General features: G+C 39.7%; 1 protein-coding gene across 1 annotated transcript in view; it reads left to right on the top strand.

The window, feature by feature from the left end:
- tyw1 (tRNA-yW synthesizing protein 1 homolog) overlaps nucleotides 1-20,659 on the top strand; it is a 69,826-nt gene extending 49,167 nt beyond the window's left edge. The window contains exons 15-16 of the mRNA XM_083886328.1: nucleotides 9,622-9,789; nucleotides 19,846-20,659. Of these exons, the coding sequence (XP_083742454.1) occupies nucleotides 9,622-9,789; nucleotides 19,846-20,067 (390 nt within the window). The 3' untranslated portion in view covers nucleotides 20,068-20,659. The remainder of the gene's footprint in view (nucleotides 1-9,621; nucleotides 9,790-19,845) is intronic.
- Nucleotides 20,660-21,335: the final 676 nt, after the last annotated feature.

Below are 21,335 nucleotides of genomic sequence, written 5' to 3'. Positions count from 1 at the left end.
ATCTGTCCCATTTCTGCCGATATAGTTTGCATTTGTTATCCAAACACCACCAAAGTTGGCTACACTTCACCTGCCTAGGTTTGAAGTTTGATAGTTATGCAATTAACAGACACAGTCATATCCTCTCTCTCTCTCTCTCTGAGGAGTAATTAAAAACATTTATGGCTCCAGTCCAGAGTGAATGATTCTGATTGACTGCACATACTTGACATAATTCACCCCTACCTAAGAATACGGCCCACCCACACAACGAGACGACGCACTGTACATGACGCATATTTTAAATTGTGTGCCAAACAACAACCCTGCTATTAGTGTAGCACCCTGTGGGGTTCAGCTCCCAGAGCCTGTGTCCATATGTGTGTCGCCAGAAAAAGTGCCATTATTCCCTGGAATTGTGGGCTGTGCTTCTACACAGCAGCAACCTCACGGCTATCATTTGGCAGTGAAGGTATTAATAGGAATGGGAGGGAGCAACTGGCAGTGGGGGGGGGGGGTCTGAGCCATGGTGGACAAATTCACCTGAGTCTCAGTTGAAGAATGAGCCCAAAACGGCTTTTTCTGCCCATAAATAGTGGAATCTTAAAATAAATTGTACTAAAACCATCCTACTACTCCCTCCACTCTAATGTTATATAATTATTTTGGTTTTTTTTTGTCGATTAAAAGGTTTTAAAGACGGTTTTGCTTTTAAGCAGCAGGATTCATTCATTCATTCATTGCAAAGACTTCCTCTCGGCTTGTAATCTACTGCCACTTTCACCACAGTTTAATTACCAGTGAAAGGGTTTGACAGTAACGCCATCTAATCCCTTTTGCAATGGTTTCTTTTGCATGCACTGATATTGTCACAAGTCGTTTTTTTAAAAATTATGCCTCAAAGCGACAAAGAGTCTGTGTTCAAATCCTGGTTGGACAAGAAGACCCTTGATATTAATGCTCAAAGTCGAGGCATGAAACTTTCTAATTACTTTTTTGTTTTATTAAAAGAATGAAAGAAGCCACTACATCAAAACCAATCACGATTCCTCTCACTTAAATCAAAAACATCCTGTCTTGGTACATCCTGTCCAGGGTGTACTCTTCTTCTTTAAGCCCACTGTCAGCTGGGATTTGGCTCCAGCTCCGCTCTGCACTCTTTAAGTAGAAATGGAATAGATAATGGATGGGATGGATTCATATTTAAATGCCTATCCTCATGTCAGGATCCTGCTGCATTACTCTGTGAGCTTCCTGTGCTGCATGAAACGGCTTATATTTACCCAAAAAAACAAAAAAAACAACAACAAATATCAAATGTAATAATGCTATAATGTGTTGCGAGTATAATGGGCTTCTCTGGTGTGACTACATCATTATGATTCCATTATTTCAATCTACTCTTGTCACACGGCTGCTGCAGGACAACTATTCATTTGTCTGTGGCAGGTTTTTTCAATTATTGTGACTGAGGCTTTGTAAATGAGCCGTGGGCCGTGCATGTCATCGTTTAAACTGAGGCTGCTGCTGCTGAGCATGTTGATATATGGACTAATAGGCAAATAGACTTTTTATTAGTTTTATTTTAGTGACATACACTTATGTGCCAACTGGGCACCAAACGTACAACATGACAAAGGGGAGGATTTTGTGCCTCAAGTAAAACATCAGAGTTGACATCACATCGTACAGAAACAGTATAAAGATGCTGCTTGAGAAATAAAATAAAAAACATTTCTTATTAAAATGGTTTGACCTTATCTTTTGCGATTTATATGAAATCGGGTCATACAGTTGACACATAATCTCAGCCATTTTGACCAGTTCTCTTCAAAAATAACAATTTGGTTCCTTAATTTGAATGTAATTCTCTTCATCACATATTGTAAATTATATCGATCCACTCATCTGTTGTCCATTTTCTGGTCAGAGCCATTTTACACCCGACTATTGTTGTTTCTTTTTTAATGATTCCACCTTGTTACGGTGGAAACCTGCAGAATTTGCTGTGTGGTGCAATTTATCCGTCTCCCCTCGTTTTACACAGTGCCTACACTTAAAAATTAGGCCATTATAATTAATTGTCTCCACTTTGGACAGCAGAGATAAGAAGACACTGACCTTGCTGTTACACCTCGATGCACATGTCAAATGTCCTACACTACCGTTCAAAAGGTTGGGTTCACCTATACAATTATTTGGTGTTTTCCATTAAAACTCACACATTTATTCATCAAAATGAATAGAAAATATGGTAAATTTTGCCCTTCAAACTACATGTTCTATTGTGCGACTAACATCATTGCACAAGGGTTTTCAAGGGTTTTCTAATCATCCTTCTAACGCGATTAGCAAACACAATGTACCATTAGAACACTGTTAATGAGCCTCTATACACCTATGTACATATTCCATTAAAAACCAGACGTTTGCAGCTAGAATAGTCGTTTACCACATTAACAATGTATAGAGTGTATTTATGATTCATTTAATGTTAGATTCATTAGAATCTAAGGACATTTCTAAGTGAGCCCAAAACCTTTGAACAGTAGTGTATTTGCGCTGCTTTTCCAGACAAAATTGGCATCCCCTCTAAAACTCCCCACATGGGGAATCTGATCCCACATCCTCTCATTCATAACCCAGAGCTGCACACCTCCATCCTCACTGTTCTACCTGGCAACAGTCCTCCTCTCTGCTGGGATCTCACCGTTTCCTTCCAGCGACTGCAGCTCTTATATTATCTTTAACCTTCGTTTATTCAGGTTACGTTACCTGAGCGGTGCGTGAACAGCACAGTTACGCGTTATCACACCTGGGAACCACCAGGTATAAGGAGAGGTCTTTTTTCAGCCATCAGCTGATCAACAGGAGCTTTTGGGGGTTAAATTGCTTTACTCAAGGACAATCTAATAATATGTAATGGCAGAGACCAGGAGGCTGATCACTGGGGTTCCAAAATTTGTAAACTTTCCATGAGATTTAACAGGAATTTATGGGAATTAATGGGAATAAACAGGACATAAATATAGTTCCATCCATCCATTATCTACCGCTTTATCCTCCACCAGAGGGTCGCGGATAAATATAGTTGGTTAAAAAAAAAAAAATATTGTGGCATAATTTTGGCTAAAACGATCAGATTTGATGTGAATACAGTTGAGTATAATATGCTATTCCTCCGGCACATGCACAATGATTTGTAGAATTCTGAAGGACTAAAGCTACTTTTCTGAGCCCACAACACAAATCAAAGAACTATTGAATCCACATATTTGCTTTATTTTTACTTTTTTATTCAGACTTTTTTAGACAGAAGGGGAGTTTTGAAGGGGGAGCTGTAAGAAATATTCCCGTCAACATTCGTGTTTTTGTTGTTCAGTGAAAGAATGAAGCATTCCTAAAGTTCTACGTACAAATACGTAATGTCTACATAAAACCAAAATGTTTATATTTATGTTGGTATATGACTTAGTTTCTTTAATTTATCCAAAATTCCCAGTTAAATCCCATTAATTCCCATTTTTCCCCAAATTTTCATCATTCTCTATGGAAAGTTTCCAATTTGGAAAATTTCCCAAAAAATTCATGGAAAGTTTCTGGAAATTTATTTGAATTTTCCACCCCTTTGCAACCCTCGTTCATTTTTGTTAAGCTGTATATAAGCCTATTTCGTCTGCCCACCAGGGAAGGTATAAAAGTTTATTGTGTGTCCTTATAAAAGCACTCACAGTAACTTGATTGTGGTGAACATCCGTCGTCAGGATAACCAGGAACGGTTGAAATCGCCTGTATTTCACGTTAGAAACTAGAAAATGACACACAAAGTACATATTTCCAGTCAATCCTGGATGTAATAATTCATCATTATCATATTTATGTCAGTCAGAAGTTGCAAAGACAGTGAAATGTTTTTTTTTCTGTCTAAATTCATGATGTTGTCATTCTGTCAAACACCTCCTGACATCAGCCCCTGGTGCTGCATCATGGTGCTGAGGGTGCAGGAATAACAGCACACACACACACACACACACACACACACACACACACACACACACACACACACACACACACACACACACACACACACAAACACACACACACACACAGTAGAAACTGCTTATGACCTAACTTTGTTAAAAGTGTGCAGGTACATTGAAGACGGCCAGTGTGACTGGAAGTAATGAAGTTGTTGCCCTGGGCAGTTTATTGATTTAGGTGTTCACACCGACTGGAGAACTACCTGCAGGTTTTTACTTTGCAAACACTGCAGCAGCACTGAGAACGCAAAGACAGAGAGGAAACAGTGATGGTAGCGTGTGAGCGCACAGGAGCTCACTGTTCATACTGATAAAAATAACAACAACAAAAAAGACCCAATTTGACACTGACATTCTCTTCCAGGGACTGAATTTTGATTTGCGTGTTTGTTAAAACACAAAAATCTCCAACTCAGCTGGAGAAAAACCCTGATGTGAACACATTTTGTCCTTTTTTTTTTTTTTAATTGTTTGCATCACAGAAATCATTGTTTTTACATTCATTGCTTTTACGTTTTTGCTAGAATAAATAAATAACGATGTTGTCAAACGTCTTGATTTGTCACCCAAACCAAAATGACTGCCGAAAACCAGAAAATATTCACGTCTAAGAAGCTGAAAAAAGCTTGTTTTATTTATTCATTTGTTTAAAAAACACTCGAACCGATTATTAAAATAGTTGATGATTAATTTAGTAATCAGATTTACTATATGTTCTTTCATTATTGTCACCCACTCTGTCTGTTGTGTTCTGAAGCACCAAGCTCAGCTCATCTCCTTTTTACTTCCCTCTGACTTTTTTTTACAGTTCTTTGTCTTCAAATCTGCTCTTGCACTCAAGTCTGTCATGTCTCGTAAATGTCAAACCAATTTTTTTTGCCATCTGTGCAGAAATGAATTTCAGCATTTGTGTGCGACAGTGAAACAATCCCTGACTCTATCTCCTCTGCTTTTACTCCACACTTTCACTGACTTACATGATGTGTTTTTTATTTTATTTTGTTTTTCTGCCTCAAGCTTGATGCCAGGTTTTTTTTTCTTTTATGTGCCGTTAATGGGTGAAAACACTCACTTCTGAATCGAAGTCGCCTCCTGAGACTTGCCACAGATTCTCTATTAAGGATTTTTCATAGGAGTGTGTATTGATCCATCACTACATGACATTTCATTATATCGGAGCGAGTGTAACGCTAACAAGACGGCAGGGAACAGCGGAGTGGACAGGAAATCAGAGCTGCCATCAGATAATGCGACTGTGTTCACCACACAGGAACTGAGATGTTCATTTAATGAAGATACACTTTTCAAATTCCACTTTGATTGATAAAAGCTACAGGTGTGTGAGCAAAGAGATGAGCGCAAAAAAGTAAAACTGATCAAATCAAGACATCTTAGAATCTAACCATGCACTCTTGTCAATTGTCAGGTTTAAAAACAGTTTCTATAAAATATTTTCATCATCAATTTGAGTTTTTCCTTCATTTAATATACTGTGTATATTACGACGGACTTTATTCTCGTAAATTCAGACTACTTTTGTAAATTCAGACTTTATTCTCGTAAATTTCGACTTTGTTCTCGTAAATTAAGACTTTATTCTCGTAAATTAAGACTATTTTCGTAAATTCAGACTTTATTCTCGTAAATTTTGACTTTATTCTTGTAAATTAAGACTTTATTCTCGTAAATTAGGATTTTGTTTTTGTAAATTAAGACTTTATTCTCGTAAATTACAGATTTATTCTCATAAAGTTACGTTTTATTCTTGTAAAGTTACGACTTTATTCTCGACTGTGAATATTCGTGGCCCTAATACTCAGTTGTGGTATGTACTGTATATCTGTATAAATATATACATTTTAAAATGTATAACATTTTACATTTTCTGACTTACAGAACATAAAGCCAGTTACATTTTTTTTATAGAATTCTTTCTGGTGCGATTTTTTTTTTTTTCCATTTTAAAGATTTCTTACTTTCCTGTTTTTGCTCTTTATCACTGTGAAGGGAATATCTTGATGATTCTGGCCTGACAGTCGCCCATTATCCAGGTTTTATCTGTGTGAAAATCACATTAAAATCACCTAAATTCAATGTCCAATTTCTGCGGTTCAGGTAAATGGTCAATGTCAGGGTGAACTTTCTGAAATTGCCTGCAATATTTTCTCATCTCTTATTTCGTTGTCACCTCTTCCTCTCTGTGGCTGCAGAGAGTTGAATATGCTGCTAATGTGAGCCCAGTAATTGACCCGTGTCACAGAGCAAGCTCTCAAATTGGCTTCAATATTAACTTGTTTTGTTTTAGGGTTCGGGTTCATAATCAGACCTGCAAAACAAGTATAAAAGCATCATTATTGAAGTATTTTCAGCAAAAAAGTCTAAAGTCTAGAACTGCACATTTTCCTTATTTCCTGTTTGGTTTATAGTTAAAATGTATAAGTTATAGCTTACCAGCGTGATTAGTAATACAATAACCCAGTCATGTATGATGGGGAAGTAAATAATAATGCGCGTTAAGCCACAGTAAACTTCCAGTACAAGAGATTTCACCACTTCCTGTCATAGATTACGCAACACTTCTCTCCCTGAGGACGATGATCCTACGCTGTGTTTTGATGAGGGTGAGTGAGCGCTTCATCTAACACTCCCACAGGTGTTTGATTGCTTCGATCTCTTGTGACCGTGAAGGCCAAAAGTACACGATTCCCATTATTTCCACACGCTTAATTACCGAATGAGCCCGAGTCTGCCTTGGTCATCAGAGAGTTGGCAAAATTAGACACCAAACCACGTTGTGAGGTAGCTTCGCGCTTGGGTTGCCGCCCCCCCGATCTCTAAATCCACTGTTCACTTATCTCTATTTACACTGTGAACAAATGACGGTGCTGTCCCGGCATTCGATCAAGACAAAGTGTGGACGGTGTCCACCACCGTCGCCAGCAGCAGCAGCAACATTTTTGCTATTGAGCCATTAATTATTAATCCATCATCCAATGCGGTGCGGCACATTCTTTCTTGTGCAGTTTATAAGCTGTTGTCCAATGTGTGATTTATCTTCCGAGTTGCAGCATCAATAGCATTTACCTGCCTCTGTTTTCCGTCCCCCGGGAAGGAAATGGACGTAGCTTTTTGTACGTAACGGTGCGAGAGGCCGGCGGGGGATCAGCATTTATGGTTGCCGTTAAATTCAAACAAAGATTATCTGTAAACCATTGGAGTTTCAACACTTTACCTCTGTGGCCCTCACTTTCTCATAAGTCCATCGATGATACAGCAGCAGTGCGATCGTTCTCTCCGTTTATCTGAAAGATCTTTACCTATTCCCTCCTTCTGCTCCCGCCTCACCCAGTCCCGATGATTTATACGTATAGGCCTGGATAGTTGATCTTTATTCAACGGGCCTCCAGGCAAGTCTGATCATACTCATAAATCCTGCCAGCATCCCACCCCTGTTTTACCCCCAGCTCTTCAAACTTGTGGCCCCTAAAGAGTAAAGGAGCTGCATTAGTTTTCTGTGTGTGTGTGTGTGTGGCGAGTTCACACGCAGCCCCGTAAAGACGTATGTGTTTAAATTACTAAAGTGATGGCTGTGGTTCTCAACCAGAGTCGGAGACGCCCTGTGGCTGCGGAGTTGGACAGACTTGGATAAATGTGATGGCAGTCTGGTAACATTAAAGCCGATGGGGGGGAAAAAGAAAGCAAACTCAATATGTGAGACAAAGAGGTTTGAATGTTCCTTTTTTCTATGTTTGGAAAAAGGCCAGTGATTCATCTTCTCAGGTCAGAGCTCACAACTGACCAAAGTGATTGTTGCACCAGTTCTAATATTATTCTCTTGGCTCCTTCAACTCCTCAAAGTAAACAACGTAGTCTGTTTTTAGCAATATAGAAAAGAAGTCAATTATACTTTGGCACTGCTGTGTGTTAATAATGATATTTAGAATACCTTCCTGTGCTCAGCCCTACTTATCAATAGATTGTTTCTGCCACAGGGAGCTGGTGTTCTCTCCCTCCTCATCGCTTTGAAACCACAGCACAGATTGGCCTCTATTGATCGGAAAACACCCAGTGTTCAGTCTCTCTGATTGATTTCTGTGGCCAAGGCCAGATGGTGTTTCACTTCCTCCTCCGTTTATCTCGACAGTCAAATGATGTCGGCTCAAAAGTTTACTGGCGATAATGAGACGTTGCAGCGTATAAAGACTTTTAATCATCGATACGGAATCGGACTAAAAACACTTTTCTGTTCTTAATTATTGTCGTTATCCGTACATCATCATACAAGATGACTCATTTCTGCTATTTCTTGTTTTCAATAATTATTTATGGCAGGCTACATCAGATAACGCGCTTCACAAATAATCATCATAGTTGACCAACAAAAGACAAAAAAAAATAGGATTTTACCTCCATTATTAGAATTACTAATCAATCAGTTTGTCCAAAAGACGGTCAGTACTATATATGACATTATTGTAAACATGTTAGTTGGACTGAAAATATGCTAAATTAAATTTCTCAAAGGCAAAAAACTAGCTTCAAAACCATGGTCAAAGTCAGGAAAGTACATTTATTGAAATTTGACCAATTTTATGATCTATCAGCATAAAAGATTGGTTATTTTTAAGTTTATGGATGGTAGGAAGACTCTGAAATGGTGCTCAGCATACTAACAAATAGCCATGTGCTAAAACAGTGCATAATCTACACAAGCTAGCTAGGTTTGTAGCTAGCTAGCTATTGTGCCATAATGCATTCATCCAGTATATTTATCTTATTTTATTCTTATGTTCAGTCTATATTTCTATATTTTTTATTATTTATTTATATTTTATTTTATCGACATGACTGAATGACTGACATGTTGGCTTGTTTGTAAGCGTGTGATATGTGCTTTGTGTGTCTTTATTGGAGTAAACAAAAGGATTCCTATCCACCTACCAATTGTTTTTAACTAGCTATTCTAGCTTTATATTCAACACTGATAATGAACATTTAAATAACTGTTTCTTTTAAGACATTTACATTATCTAATAGTGCTGTGTAATAGGTTAACACACGACACGTTTCCATGACGGCTGACCGGAAAAAGAGGCACGTGAAGTCATGCTTACGTGCCGCGACACCGGAGTCCAGGCACAGTTTACCAGTTAGCTCCGTTAGCTGCATTAGCTCGTTTTAGCACCGCTAGCGCGCCTACAGTCGAACTGGAGCGGTTTGTTTATTAAACGAAAAGAGCAGCGATACAAATAACCAGCGTACCTGTGTACTGCGTATGCGTGCCTCTGTTTTTAAAGTTTAGCGCAACATTAGAGACTCATTTTAACAATCGGGGAGTCACGTAAACATGACGTCAAAGGCGTCTTTTTCCGGTCAGTGGTCATGGAAACACGTTGTGCGTTAATGTCGACGCCGTTAAACGCCATTGTCGCGTTAAAGTTTGACAGCACTATTATCTAACACTCATTGTTGGCCTCAAACATCCTGTACAAGAGTCAGGTAAAACAAAGATTTTCCAAAAATGCCTTTGCTCTTAGAAGAGTGATGTTATTGCAGGGCAACTCCTCAGTTAATTGCCTTGTTCATGTGTTTTTTTTTCCAGGGGGTGACGTACTGTGGGGAAAGCTCCGCCAGCAGCCTGACCATGGCCAACGTCCCCTGGCACCAGGAGGTGGTCGCCTTCGTCCAGCAGCTGGCAGACATGCTGCCTCAGTACGAGATCGCCTGTGAGCACGAGCACTCCAACTGTTTGCTCATCGCACACACAAAGGTAAAGGCAACATTATACTTCTCCGACTGCGTCACCACGGAGACCACTCAAGCCTTTATACTTCTGCGTCGTGGTGACGGACATGCGCTGCAATTTCCTGCCCGATCAGTAGGTGTCGCTGCGCAAGGTTGTTGTGCTTCAGGCTACAGTGAGCAATGGTGTCCGAGAGAGAAATAGAGAGAAAAGACTGTTGTTGTTGAAACAGTGGCCGTTTCTCACTTTTCTGTGTGACGGAACGCAGTTTTAAGATCATTTGAGGCGAGAAATTGTCCATTTAGAGTCTAAACATGTGCTGTGTGTGTTAAGATATGACGTATTTATAGTTCGGCAGCGACGTTGTCGGCGGTGATCAGCTCCGCGTCTGTGGACGCTCGGTGCTCACTGTGAGGCGGCACAGAGCAGCTTAGCTCGGCCTGTCCTGAGGACCAATCACAGCTCTTGCCGTCTCCGTTGTCCCTTGACGGAGTGACGGACACTTAAAAATATTTCGTGCAGTCGGAGACGACGCAGAGACTCTACGACAGGCTCTGCGTCGACGCAGAGACTCTGCGTCGACGCAGAGCACTTTACGCAGAAGTATAAATTGGGCTACAGAGCTCTGCAGCGTTAACCGTTAGACGTGGTGATGACAAATACTCTAGTTTGATGGTCGCAACACACGCACACTTCACTGTGTTGAATGTAAACATACATTTACTGGACATTTACTCCTTTGTGGAGGATTTCTTGAAAACCTGTTTATTAAATTAAAAAACTTTTCCTTTGTTTCCCAAAAGTGAAACAAAGGCACAAATCTGCCCAGCGTGAGTAATAAAATGTGCATCTAATGAGCTTTATGATGCTGTGCTCTTTGAAATGGTGATTAAAATTAAAGCATTTTTCCCTTACTTTATTTCATTCTGTAGACAAAATGAGTCAGCGGGGAATAATAATAATCAGATTTATTCTGCATGTTATTATTTATAGTGAAACTAATCATTAAGGCTGGTTTATGAAATCAAGAAATTGAAAGGAAATAATTTCAAGGACTTAATGACCATAGAGGGATTCCTATTTTCACGACTAATGTGTAAGTTAATGGTCACATTATTCCTCACCATCTATTTGAAAAACATGAATACATTAAAAATATCAGTTTCGCTGTGTAACGCAGTGTACGCACACACACGCACACACACACGGTCATTATCTCCTGGGCAGTGGATGCTGCATTTGGACGCCTTCACACATAATAATGAGTCGTGTACCTGGTGATACACACAAACAGCACAGCTCTTCCAACAGCTCATTTACTCACCGCAGGCCACTTGATTTTTTTATAGTTTGTTTGATTTTGTCTTGTTGTATTATTTACAAATCACTTCTCACGTCAGCCATGAGAGTGGTTTACTCTGGCAGAGGCTCACTGCTCCCCTGAAGCCTCAGTCGGTGCTAAAGCAAATTAGCAAATGAATTAGCAAAATTGATTAACTGCCGTCTTGGCTGTCGTTGACAGAATGGAACACACGTGTGTGTGCATAAGACACCCAAACTATTCCCTCTTACAGTTTTTATGGAGGAGGTTCAGGAAGTTATTATTCAGTCTGCTCACATTTTTAGAGTGGACTGTATCCGCAGAGACCGAGGTTGATTTGAGGAGATTAAACAGATCAGCTGGAGGACGGTGCACAAAAAAACTTCCGTTTTCTGAGACAAATGGAGAAGGAACCACAGTGGTTTGTCTGGATGAGCCAAGGTTCACAATTTATTAAACAACGAGATACATTTTTCTTATGATTCACCCTTTTTTTTTGTGCAAAGTATCTGCTGGTCATTTATTAGACATGTTTTCTGCTGCACAGTGGAATGCTAATTGCTGTTTTCACAGTAAAATGATTAGAAAAAAACATTTAAGTAGTATGTTATTGTAAAGATACTGGGAATTAAAAAATCTCTGTGTTACTCAACAAATGCTCCGTTTTAAAAAAACAACAAACGATTCATCTTCCAAAATTATATACATCATTGAAACAGTGTACTGTACATAGAAGAATTTGCATTACCATAATTATGCGACAATTTGTGCTATCGGAAATAATTGTGGATTCTGAAAGCTGAGAAGTTACATGTCAAAGCCAGCATGAAGTTATTGAGCTAATATCACTCACACTGTTGTAGGAAGCCGGCGAATCAGAGAGGAGAGTGGTAAAGATAAACGCCTGTACATAGTTTCTATTAACCTGTTTTTGAGACAAAAACTTAACACGCAAAATCTGGTGTTCGTGTACAACTCCAGTAAATTGTAAATAACTGACAGATACTGAAAATTATTCTGGAAAAATGGACAAAAACACTTTTCTGACATTTTCCGGCCCGTTTATGGTTAAAATAAGCCAAAAAAAAGTCCAGGTGAACATTTTGAGGCTTATGTGTTAAAGGGTTTAAGATGATATAGTAAACATCTAGGGCTGCAACTAACGATATTTTAATAATCGATTAATCGGTCGATTATCTTTTCGATTAATCGATGAATCGGTTAAAAAAAAGAAACATTTGTAATTGCCACATCTTTATTCAAAAACGGAACATTTCAAATTCACAGTGCAGACTAAAGTGTAAAAACAACTGGTTATGGCTCCAACGTCTCTGAGCTATCAAAAAGTAATATTAAATGATAAAAAAAAAAATCAAAACTTACTAGAATAACACAAAAAAAACATACAATGTATGATTTACATACATTTACAGGTTAAAGTAAACATGTATTTTTTTTATACTAATTTAAGTATATTTAATATGTTGATTTTGACCCTGTCTGACAGCCTAAGCTGTAAGTGCTTATACACACACACACACGTGTCTCAAGTCTAAAATATAAGTTGTCGCTCACTCTAAAACTTTCCCGCACCGCTTATTCGCTCGACTATTCGCGCACACACGAGGCTCGCTGTGGGCGTGCATCAACCGGCACGAAACAGTCGGCATCTGTAAACAGTTCCGCGCCTGGGAGCGACGTATTAATTGTGCGACTCAACGAATCGATAATTAAATTCGTTGCCAACGCTTTTAGTAATCGATTTTTATCCATTTTATCGATTTGTTGTTGCAGCCCTATAAACATCTATTTTTTGCCTTGGATTTTAGCTAGCGGCATGACTTCAGGCCATGACCATGTTTGACTGAATACCTGCACAATCGATGGCACTCGCACACACGCATCGGCGTCACGAGCATGATGATACGAGCTTGTAGCACAGCCTGCAGTGAACGTGTATACTACCAAATAATGGACACAGGTTATACAGGGTTCACTGTAAAATGCATCTATAATTTCTATAGATTAAATTGACACACAGGCTCTTGTATTAACTTAACTATTGTCATCTGTGTCAATACACTCTTACACAGCCTCTACAGATGCAGTCTTATGACGTCTTTAAAAGCCACTTGTTTACATAATCCCTGTGTATCCCTTTTCTTTGGACATGCTAATATTTCATCCAATTGATTTCCACTCCCACCTCGTTCTCTTCATCATCGTCATCCAGATCATCATTGTCGCACCTCCGCAAATATAAACGTATCCATTTGTGTGACTGCTGTAGACGCCGTAGACCAATTTATTTGCACCTTCTCGCCCACAACTGTCAGTGTTTCTTAATATACCCTCACACACACACACACACACACACACACAGACTTTCTACTTCCTGTGCTCAGTAACACAGATTGCAGTATCAGCACTTGATGCTCTGATGCAGGATCTATCTGCCTCATAACTAACCGCTAAAACGGAGTCGCTCTAAGAAGAATAAACAACGTTCTGCACTCACTTAGTCATTCACACTTTTATTTTTTAAAAGCCTGAAAAGTTTTGTTTTTCAGGTGCTTGGATAAAAAAAAAATAAAAGAACCGTCAAGTTTAAAGCATACTGTGCCAGCTTTTATTCTCTATAGTCAAAAGATAATTGATGTCGGCTTATCAAAACAGGAACGCATCTGCATACCGACTCGTTTGGAGGAAGTGAAGTGAATTATAATTAGCAAAGTTAAATAAAAACTCAGTAAGTAGCTGTCTCAGAGATGAGATCTGACTGCTCGCCATCGTGATTGATTATCATTGCGGCCGATCAGAGCGTGCTGTGCAGAGTGGGAGCTTCATTCAGAGTTTGTGGAACAGTGAGTTCACTCCTCTGAAAGTCTGACCTGTTGTCTGAAATCAAAACGTGTTATTAGCTCATGTTTCTAGAAATATAGTGAATACTACTCGAAATGCACAGTTACTAAAATATAGCAACGTATGCTAATGTAAAAATGCCTGAAGTGACCTCTGAATGGGCCACATTCAGACTCAGTGAAATGGTTCAATGGTTCAAAGGTCAAGATTTAGATACTGGTTTGAACCAATGACCGTTGTGTGTATGGAATTAGATTTGTGTCAATATATGCAACAACACTTTTTAAGAGTCGATTTAATCATTCAAAAATATGTAAAATTTATTTTATTGCTTAAAAATACACTGGTTTGTGCTCTGTGGTTTGTTCTTAGTGCTCATCACTTGTTTTTGCGCTCCATCACTTGTTTTTGCGCTCCGTCACTTGTTTTTGCGCTCCATCACCTGTTCTTTGCACTCCATCACTTGTTTTTGAGCTCCGTCGCTTGTTCTTTGTGCTCCATCACTTGTTTTTGCGCTCCGTCACTTGTTTTTGCGCTTTATCACTTGTTCTTTGCGCTCCGTCACTTGTTTTTGCGCTCCATCACTTGTTTTTGAGCTCCGTCGCTTGTTCTTTGTGCTCCGTCACTTGTTTTTGCGCTCCATCACTTGTTTTTGCTCTCCATCGCTTGTTCTTTGTGCTCCATCACTTGTTTTTGCACTCCGTCACTTGTTTTTGTGCTTTATCACTTGTTCTTTGCACTCTGTCACTTGTTTTTGCACTCCATCACTTGTTTTTGAGCTCCGTCGCTTGTTATTTGCTCTCCGTCACTTGTTATTTGCTCTCCGTCACTTGTTTTTGTGCTCCGTCACTTGTTTTTGCACTCCGTCACTTGTTTTTGCGCTCCGTCACTTGTTATTTGCTCTCCGTCGCTTGTTCTTTGTGCTCCGTCACTTGTTAATTGCTCTCCGTCGCTTCTTCTTTGTGCTCCATCACTAAAAAAAAATAAATAAAATACAGTATTTTTGAATGATTAAATCGATATTATTTTTTGCTTCTTAAAAAGTGCTGTTTGAAAAATATTGACACAAATCTAATTCCATATGTGTGGAGTTTGCATGACTCGAGAGAACCATTGATCTGTAGATGAGGCTCTGATTAGCATTCAACTTGTTTTTATGCATCTTGCTTACATCATTACTCAAGCCCATAAACATCTCTACGGCATAATTTACAGCTATAATTCAGGCACAGTAGAAGTTCATGTGTTATGATTAGGAAGAAACTGAACTTTAAAGTGAAAATAAGATTAAAATGAAATCTCTTCCCTTCTGGATTACTGCCTCCCTTTGTAAATATTAACACGTGTGTGTCAGTGTCTCTGCTGTCTTTGGGCGGTCATCAATAATCCAGCAGTTTGGCAACAGAAAGCATTTTTAGGTTTCCTGCGATGATGTTCTGTTCCGCGTCTTAAGCATCGTCAGTTTGCTGCTGCGCAGATTTAAGCAGGAAAGAGAAGCCAGAGTATAAAGTCCTCCGGCCTTGAATGTTAACTTTCACAACGGCGGCGTGTTTGAAAGACATCACAGGGAAAAGCACATCAGTCATGTGTGTGTGGATTCTTCACACGCCTCAGATCTTAGTTCCAGATTGAGGATATCACCGTTTGATGTAATCCTCTAAAGTTAGCAGAGTGTGTAGCGATAGATCCTCTCTGCGCTGCCACATCATCATTAGCTCCTTTTCAATCTGGACAATCCTTGCATGGATTGTCAACTCCTCTCTCTGTCCCTGAGACGTCTTTACTTCTAATCCCTCTATACCACGTTTTTCTCTCTTTCATCTCTCTACTCTTTCTTCTCTTCATCCCTAACCACACTTACTCTTCTTTTTTTTTAATTCCTTCAGAGTTACGCAATTAAGACGCAAACCTCTCTGATCTGACTGAAAGACATGTTTACTCTACTGTAACTAATCATAAATTGTTCTTTCTTCTTCTTCTTTTGTGATTCATCTACTTGACATTGTATGGAAGAGGATTAGGGCCACACAGGAATAAAATATATGAGTTCTGACTCAGAATTTTGACTTTAAACTCCAAACTACAGGTGCCCTGAATGAGTTTTAAAGTCAGAATTCGGAGTTTAAAGTCAGAATTCTCAGAATAAAGTCAGTATTCTGACTTTAAAACTTCTAAAATATTCTGGTTTTTAAAAGTCAGAATTCTCAGAATAAAGTCAGAATTCAGAGTTTAACGTCAGTATTCTGACTTTAAAACTTTTAAAATATTCTGATTTCTAAAGTCAGAAAATAAAGTCAGAATTTGGAGTCTACAATGATTGTTTTACCCGATTATGGTATAATATATACATACTATACCATACAATGTAATGCACCATGTAAAAATAGGCGAGCTCATTCAGTATGATGGCACACGACCTGAACATTAATATCATTTCTAAATGTTTGTGTGTGCAGCAGAGCAGAGTTGTGTCCTTCAACAGTTTGACCTTCTAACCAATCAAAGAAGGCCAGAGTCGAGGAGGAGGGGGGGTGGACTGAGGGGGAGGGGGGCACCTCATGGCTGTCAATCAATATGTGTCCTCTACTCTTCTTAGTCTGAAGCATTAATAAAGAAGTAATAGCAGCTGCTGTTACAGGCTAACAGGAGAGGATGATACAGTACATTGTTCTCTTTTTGTAGATGTTTGGTTTGTGGTTTTTTGCCGCCATTTTCACGCTGTTTTGCTCTTTGGCTGAACATCAGTTTGTTTTGGAAGCTGGTTTTGTAAAAAATAAATGTTTGATAGTGATATTTACTTGCGTACAAAGACAGATGTCAGCCCGATACAGTCTTTTTAAATTACTCACTTGTAAACATCACATTTGTGCTCTCATCTTGCCATAACAAAGTGCTTTGTGTCACAAGAATTCTGCTGAGTCATGCTTAACGCTCAGTTAAAATGTTGTTGTTTTTTGACGGTTTGGGTTTCATATTTTTACGGATATTTAAACCAGTAATTTTGGGCTGATACAGATACTAAGCTCCGCCTCTGTGGACGCTCGGTGCGCACAATGGCCGCCACAGAGCAGCGTTAGCTCGGCCTGTCCTGACCAATCGCAGTCCTTACCGTCTCTGTTGTTCCTTGACGGAGTTACGGACACTTAAAAAAATAATTTGTTACCGTCAGGGCAGACGATGAGCACAGCTTCGCTTTGTTGCCTGGAGACTGTTTGTGATTGTTTGCTGAACAAATATCTCCCCCTTCTCATTTACCAGAAACATTAACTCCCAGCTCTCTCCCACTTACTTGGCATTCATTAGCAATGCAATGGGGTAGCTTTTCTCTAACGGCTGAGGCAGATCGTCTAAAGGTCTACGTTTGAACGCGTTATGCCGTTGCTGCCTCATCAGCAGCAGAATCAAAGTCTTCAACTCTGTAAATAAATGTTGGTCCTTTTCCTTCATGTCTGCCTTCTTTTCTGTCCTTTTTTAAAATGCTGGACGCTGAGAGCTAAAAGCGAAATATTCATCCCCCAGTGAAAAGTTTGAGCCTTCTCGTATCAAGAAAGTGGGTTCAAGGTCATTTAAGGATCAAATTTTTGCCGCAGCCGTGTTGAACTCCAGAGAGAAGAGGTTGTCGTGTCGCTCGCTGCTTTTGCTTCGTTGTGATTACGTTTGCAGACGACGTGGTGTTGTATCAGCGAGTATGAGCTCTGCTCTGCTCTGCTCTGCTGTGTGATGGGAAAGTAAAGCTTGTGACCTTCACCTCCTGCACTGCTGTGGAAAACAAGCAGGATTAGAGGAGGAGGAGAATGGTTTTTCCATCACTGTGGAGCACAAATGTGCTGCTCTTTCTCCCTCTGGTCACTCACATCTCCCTCACACTTCCTTCTGTGCTTTAACTTCCCTCTTTTTTGTTCTTTTTCACAATGATGGATGGTGAATTGGGTGGAGGAGGAAGAAGCAGTGATTGATTAAATAGACGATATGGAGAGAAGGGAGGAGGTGAAGCTGGTTAACCCTAACACCTGTTTAAGGAAAAGAAGTAGAAAGGAAATGCAAGTGGCAGACGTGGAGCAAGACGCTGTGAATTCTATGTTTACATTTGAAATATCTGATAAAGACACAGATACGAAGCTGAAGGTTGTTTAGGGATTATTGCTGGTTTATTATGAGCCTTGTTAACGGGTGTATAGGTTTCATTAGTGGTGACATTTCATAGACAAAAGTTGATTGATACAGAGTTGTACGTAGCTACATCAAGCTATGGCGTCCAGAAAGGATGTTGTTCTTGTTCTTTTGTATAATAATCTGCAATGTCACAACAGGAAATGTACTGGCCTTTTTTTGCAGCTGGATAAACATTAGTAGGACAAGAAGGCAGCCTAGATTTGTACAAGTGTATGATTTAAAGCTTTTATACACACAGTTTATTTCATTTCTGCCGATAAAACCTTGTAAATATCACACACTGGGCCTTTAAATTCAGTTAAATGTTGTTTAACTGAGCTGCACCAAATTTTAATGGATTCTTCCTCGAGCAAAACCCCATCCCTCCATAAAGTTTTATGAAAATCTGTTGCATAGTTTTTCAAAACAAGCGATAGACACGGTTGAAAACACATTATTACTAAATGATCCAATCAAATTTCATGTTTCCACAATGAGTTCCAAGTTTATATTATATATATTATATTACTATTTATTTGAATTTTTGTGCATCAAAAAAAGTAACCTGCTAACTTCCTCCCTGCTGATACTAATCAGATGGATTTGTTTATGAAGGTTTTGGTGTTAGCTTTAACCTGCTAGCTTCCTCCATTGATGCTAAATGGATGGTTTAGTTTATCAAGGCTTTGGTGTTACCTATAAAATGTGCTAGCTCCCTGCATTTCAATTCGAACTGGATGGTTTTCAAGGTGTTGGTGTTAGCTTGAACCTGCTAACTTCCTCCATGTTATGTTGATACTAATCAGATGGATTTGTTTATGAAGGTTTTGGCGTTAGCTTTAACCTGCTAGCTTCCTCCATTTTGATGCTAAATAGGTGGTTTTGTTTGTCAAGGCTTTGGTGTTAGCAAGAATTTGCAAGCTCCTTCCATTTTAATTTGAACCAGATGGTTTTCAAGGTTTGGTGTTAGCTTGAACGGGGTCGTTCCTATGTTCCCCGGGTCCTATGTTCCCCGTTTTTCCCAAAAAAGGTCCACTTTGTATGTGACAGGGTAACATACAAAGTGGGGAACATAGGACCCTTTTTTTGAAAAAGGGTAGGGTTAGGATTAGGGTTAGAGAAAGGGTCCTATGTTCCCCGGTCACATACAAAGCGGGGAACATAGGACCCGGGGAACATAGGTACGGTCCCGTGAAAAAGAACAATTCATAAAATCAAATGTTCGTACACTCGTAAGAGAGAGGTTTGACTAAACGGCAAAGGCAAAACCACACTCTTAGAACTAAAAGTGCTAAGTAGAACCATATAAGGTTCTTCGGCTTGTCCTCATTGGAGAACCCTTTTCCAGGCTCCAGGAAAGGGGTTTTAAAGGGTTCTTTGGGTCAAAATGGTTCTTACTTACTTATGTTCCCCGGGTCCTATGGTCTCCGTTTTTCCAAAAAAGGTCCTATGTTCCCCACTTTGTATGGGACAGGGGAACATAGGACCCTTTTTTGAAAAAGGGTAGGGTTAGGGTTAGGGTTAGAGAAAGGGTCCTAAGTTCCCCGGTCACATACAAATCGGGGAACATAGGACCCGGGGAACATAGGTACGGTCCCGCTTGAACCTGCTAACTTCCTCCATGTTGATACTAATCCGATGGATTTGTTTATGAAGGTTTTGGCGTTAGCATAAACCTGCTAGCTTCCTCCTTTTATAAACTTGGAATTGGTTCCATGTTGATATTTTTTTACAATCTCTTCTTCCAGTTCAAGGTGGACGGCGAGTGGTGGACGTGGATCGACTACGAGCGTTTCCAGGAGTTGGTCCAGGCCCACGAGGAGAGCGGGGGACAGCGGAGCTTCTCGGCCCTGGACTACATGGCCAAGACTCCCGGCTGGGCGATGTTCGGAGCCAGCGAGCAGGGCTTCGATCCGGCCGACACTCGCTTCATGCGACGCAACAAAACCAAAGACATCTCAGGCTGCTGAGAGACGAGGTTTAGAGAGAGAGAGCGAGAGGTAGGATGAACCAGACGATGGACTAAACATGAGATTCAATATTTTTTATTCACGTTTATTACTCAAAGTGGACAATTTCTTTTTTTTTACGGTTTATAACTCTTTGTCCCTTTTTGTAATTTCTCTTCAGTAATTGATCTTTAATTTCCGGCGCTCTGCTCTTTATTCTGCAAAGATCAAACAGAAACTGTCCCAATCAATTGACTCACACTTTCTTTCTCGACATTCCCCTTTTCTATTGTTTCACATTATACTCGTAGATCTTTGATGTTTTTGGATGAAGTCATTATTCTAATGTCTTTACACTCGTATACAGTTCCAGTCGAATGTGGCTGCGGTTTTCTCCTCATCTTCTCAGTGGGAGTCGCACATCTTTTTTCCCCACACACATTTTTAACTCTTCCACCCACTCATTAGCACAGAGGCTGCAGCTCCACTGGGAGCATCTCTCTCTCCACAGTACACCGGTGTACAACTGTTGCTCCGTCGGCCACATGCAAAGCATTATTTTTAGCTTTGCTTGGTTTCACTGCTCCAAAGCCAGGATTAAAGAAACGATCGTCCTCGCGCTGCCAGCTTTTCTGCAGCTAAAATGAAAAGTGGGAGATGTTTGACAGGTAGAGATGGGTGAAAAAAGCTCAGAAGGTCAAATCCACTACATCTTGTGTAGTTCAAAACATAAAAAATAGAGAAATCTAAACTGTGAATGCTTTAAAGAACACCCACACTTTTCCTTTCCCGTCCACGTTCAGACGCCATCCACGGAAAAAAAAAACGAAGCGATATCAGCTTAAACCTCCTGTCCAGCCCGTCAGAATAAAAGCCTTCGCTGATGTTTTACTCAATCACGTTTAAAAAAAAAAAAAAAAATCATCTTGTATTTGAATGTAAACCCAGGTTTTATTTAGATGTGTGTTTTTGTCAGGTGTCGGATGTTGCAGTGCCTCTGTGATAGAGAACGAGGATGCATCGCTGTAATAAAATACGTTTGGAATAAAAAATGCTTTCGTCTTTCCTGCAATTCACTTCACACACAAACACAAACACATTCTTCTATAGAAAGCATTCCCTAGCCCCTTACCGTAATTTCAAAACTATGACCCTTAACTCTCACATAAACCCCGTAATTATAACCCTCGTCCTAATCTCAAACCTAAATAAGGAGCAGACAAAAAAAGTCCAATATAACATGTACAGACGTGAGCGTTTCTTAATGTAGTTTTGGCATTTTGTCTTTG

This window comes from Microchirus variegatus (genome assembly GCF_963457635.1).
Source record: "Microchirus variegatus genome assembly, chromosome: 3".
Lineage (NCBI taxonomy): Eukaryota > Metazoa > Chordata > Actinopteri > Pleuronectiformes > Soleidae > Microchirus > Microchirus variegatus.
The sequence above is the reverse complement of the archived record's forward strand: the minus strand, read 5'-3'. Positions and strand labels throughout refer to the sequence as shown.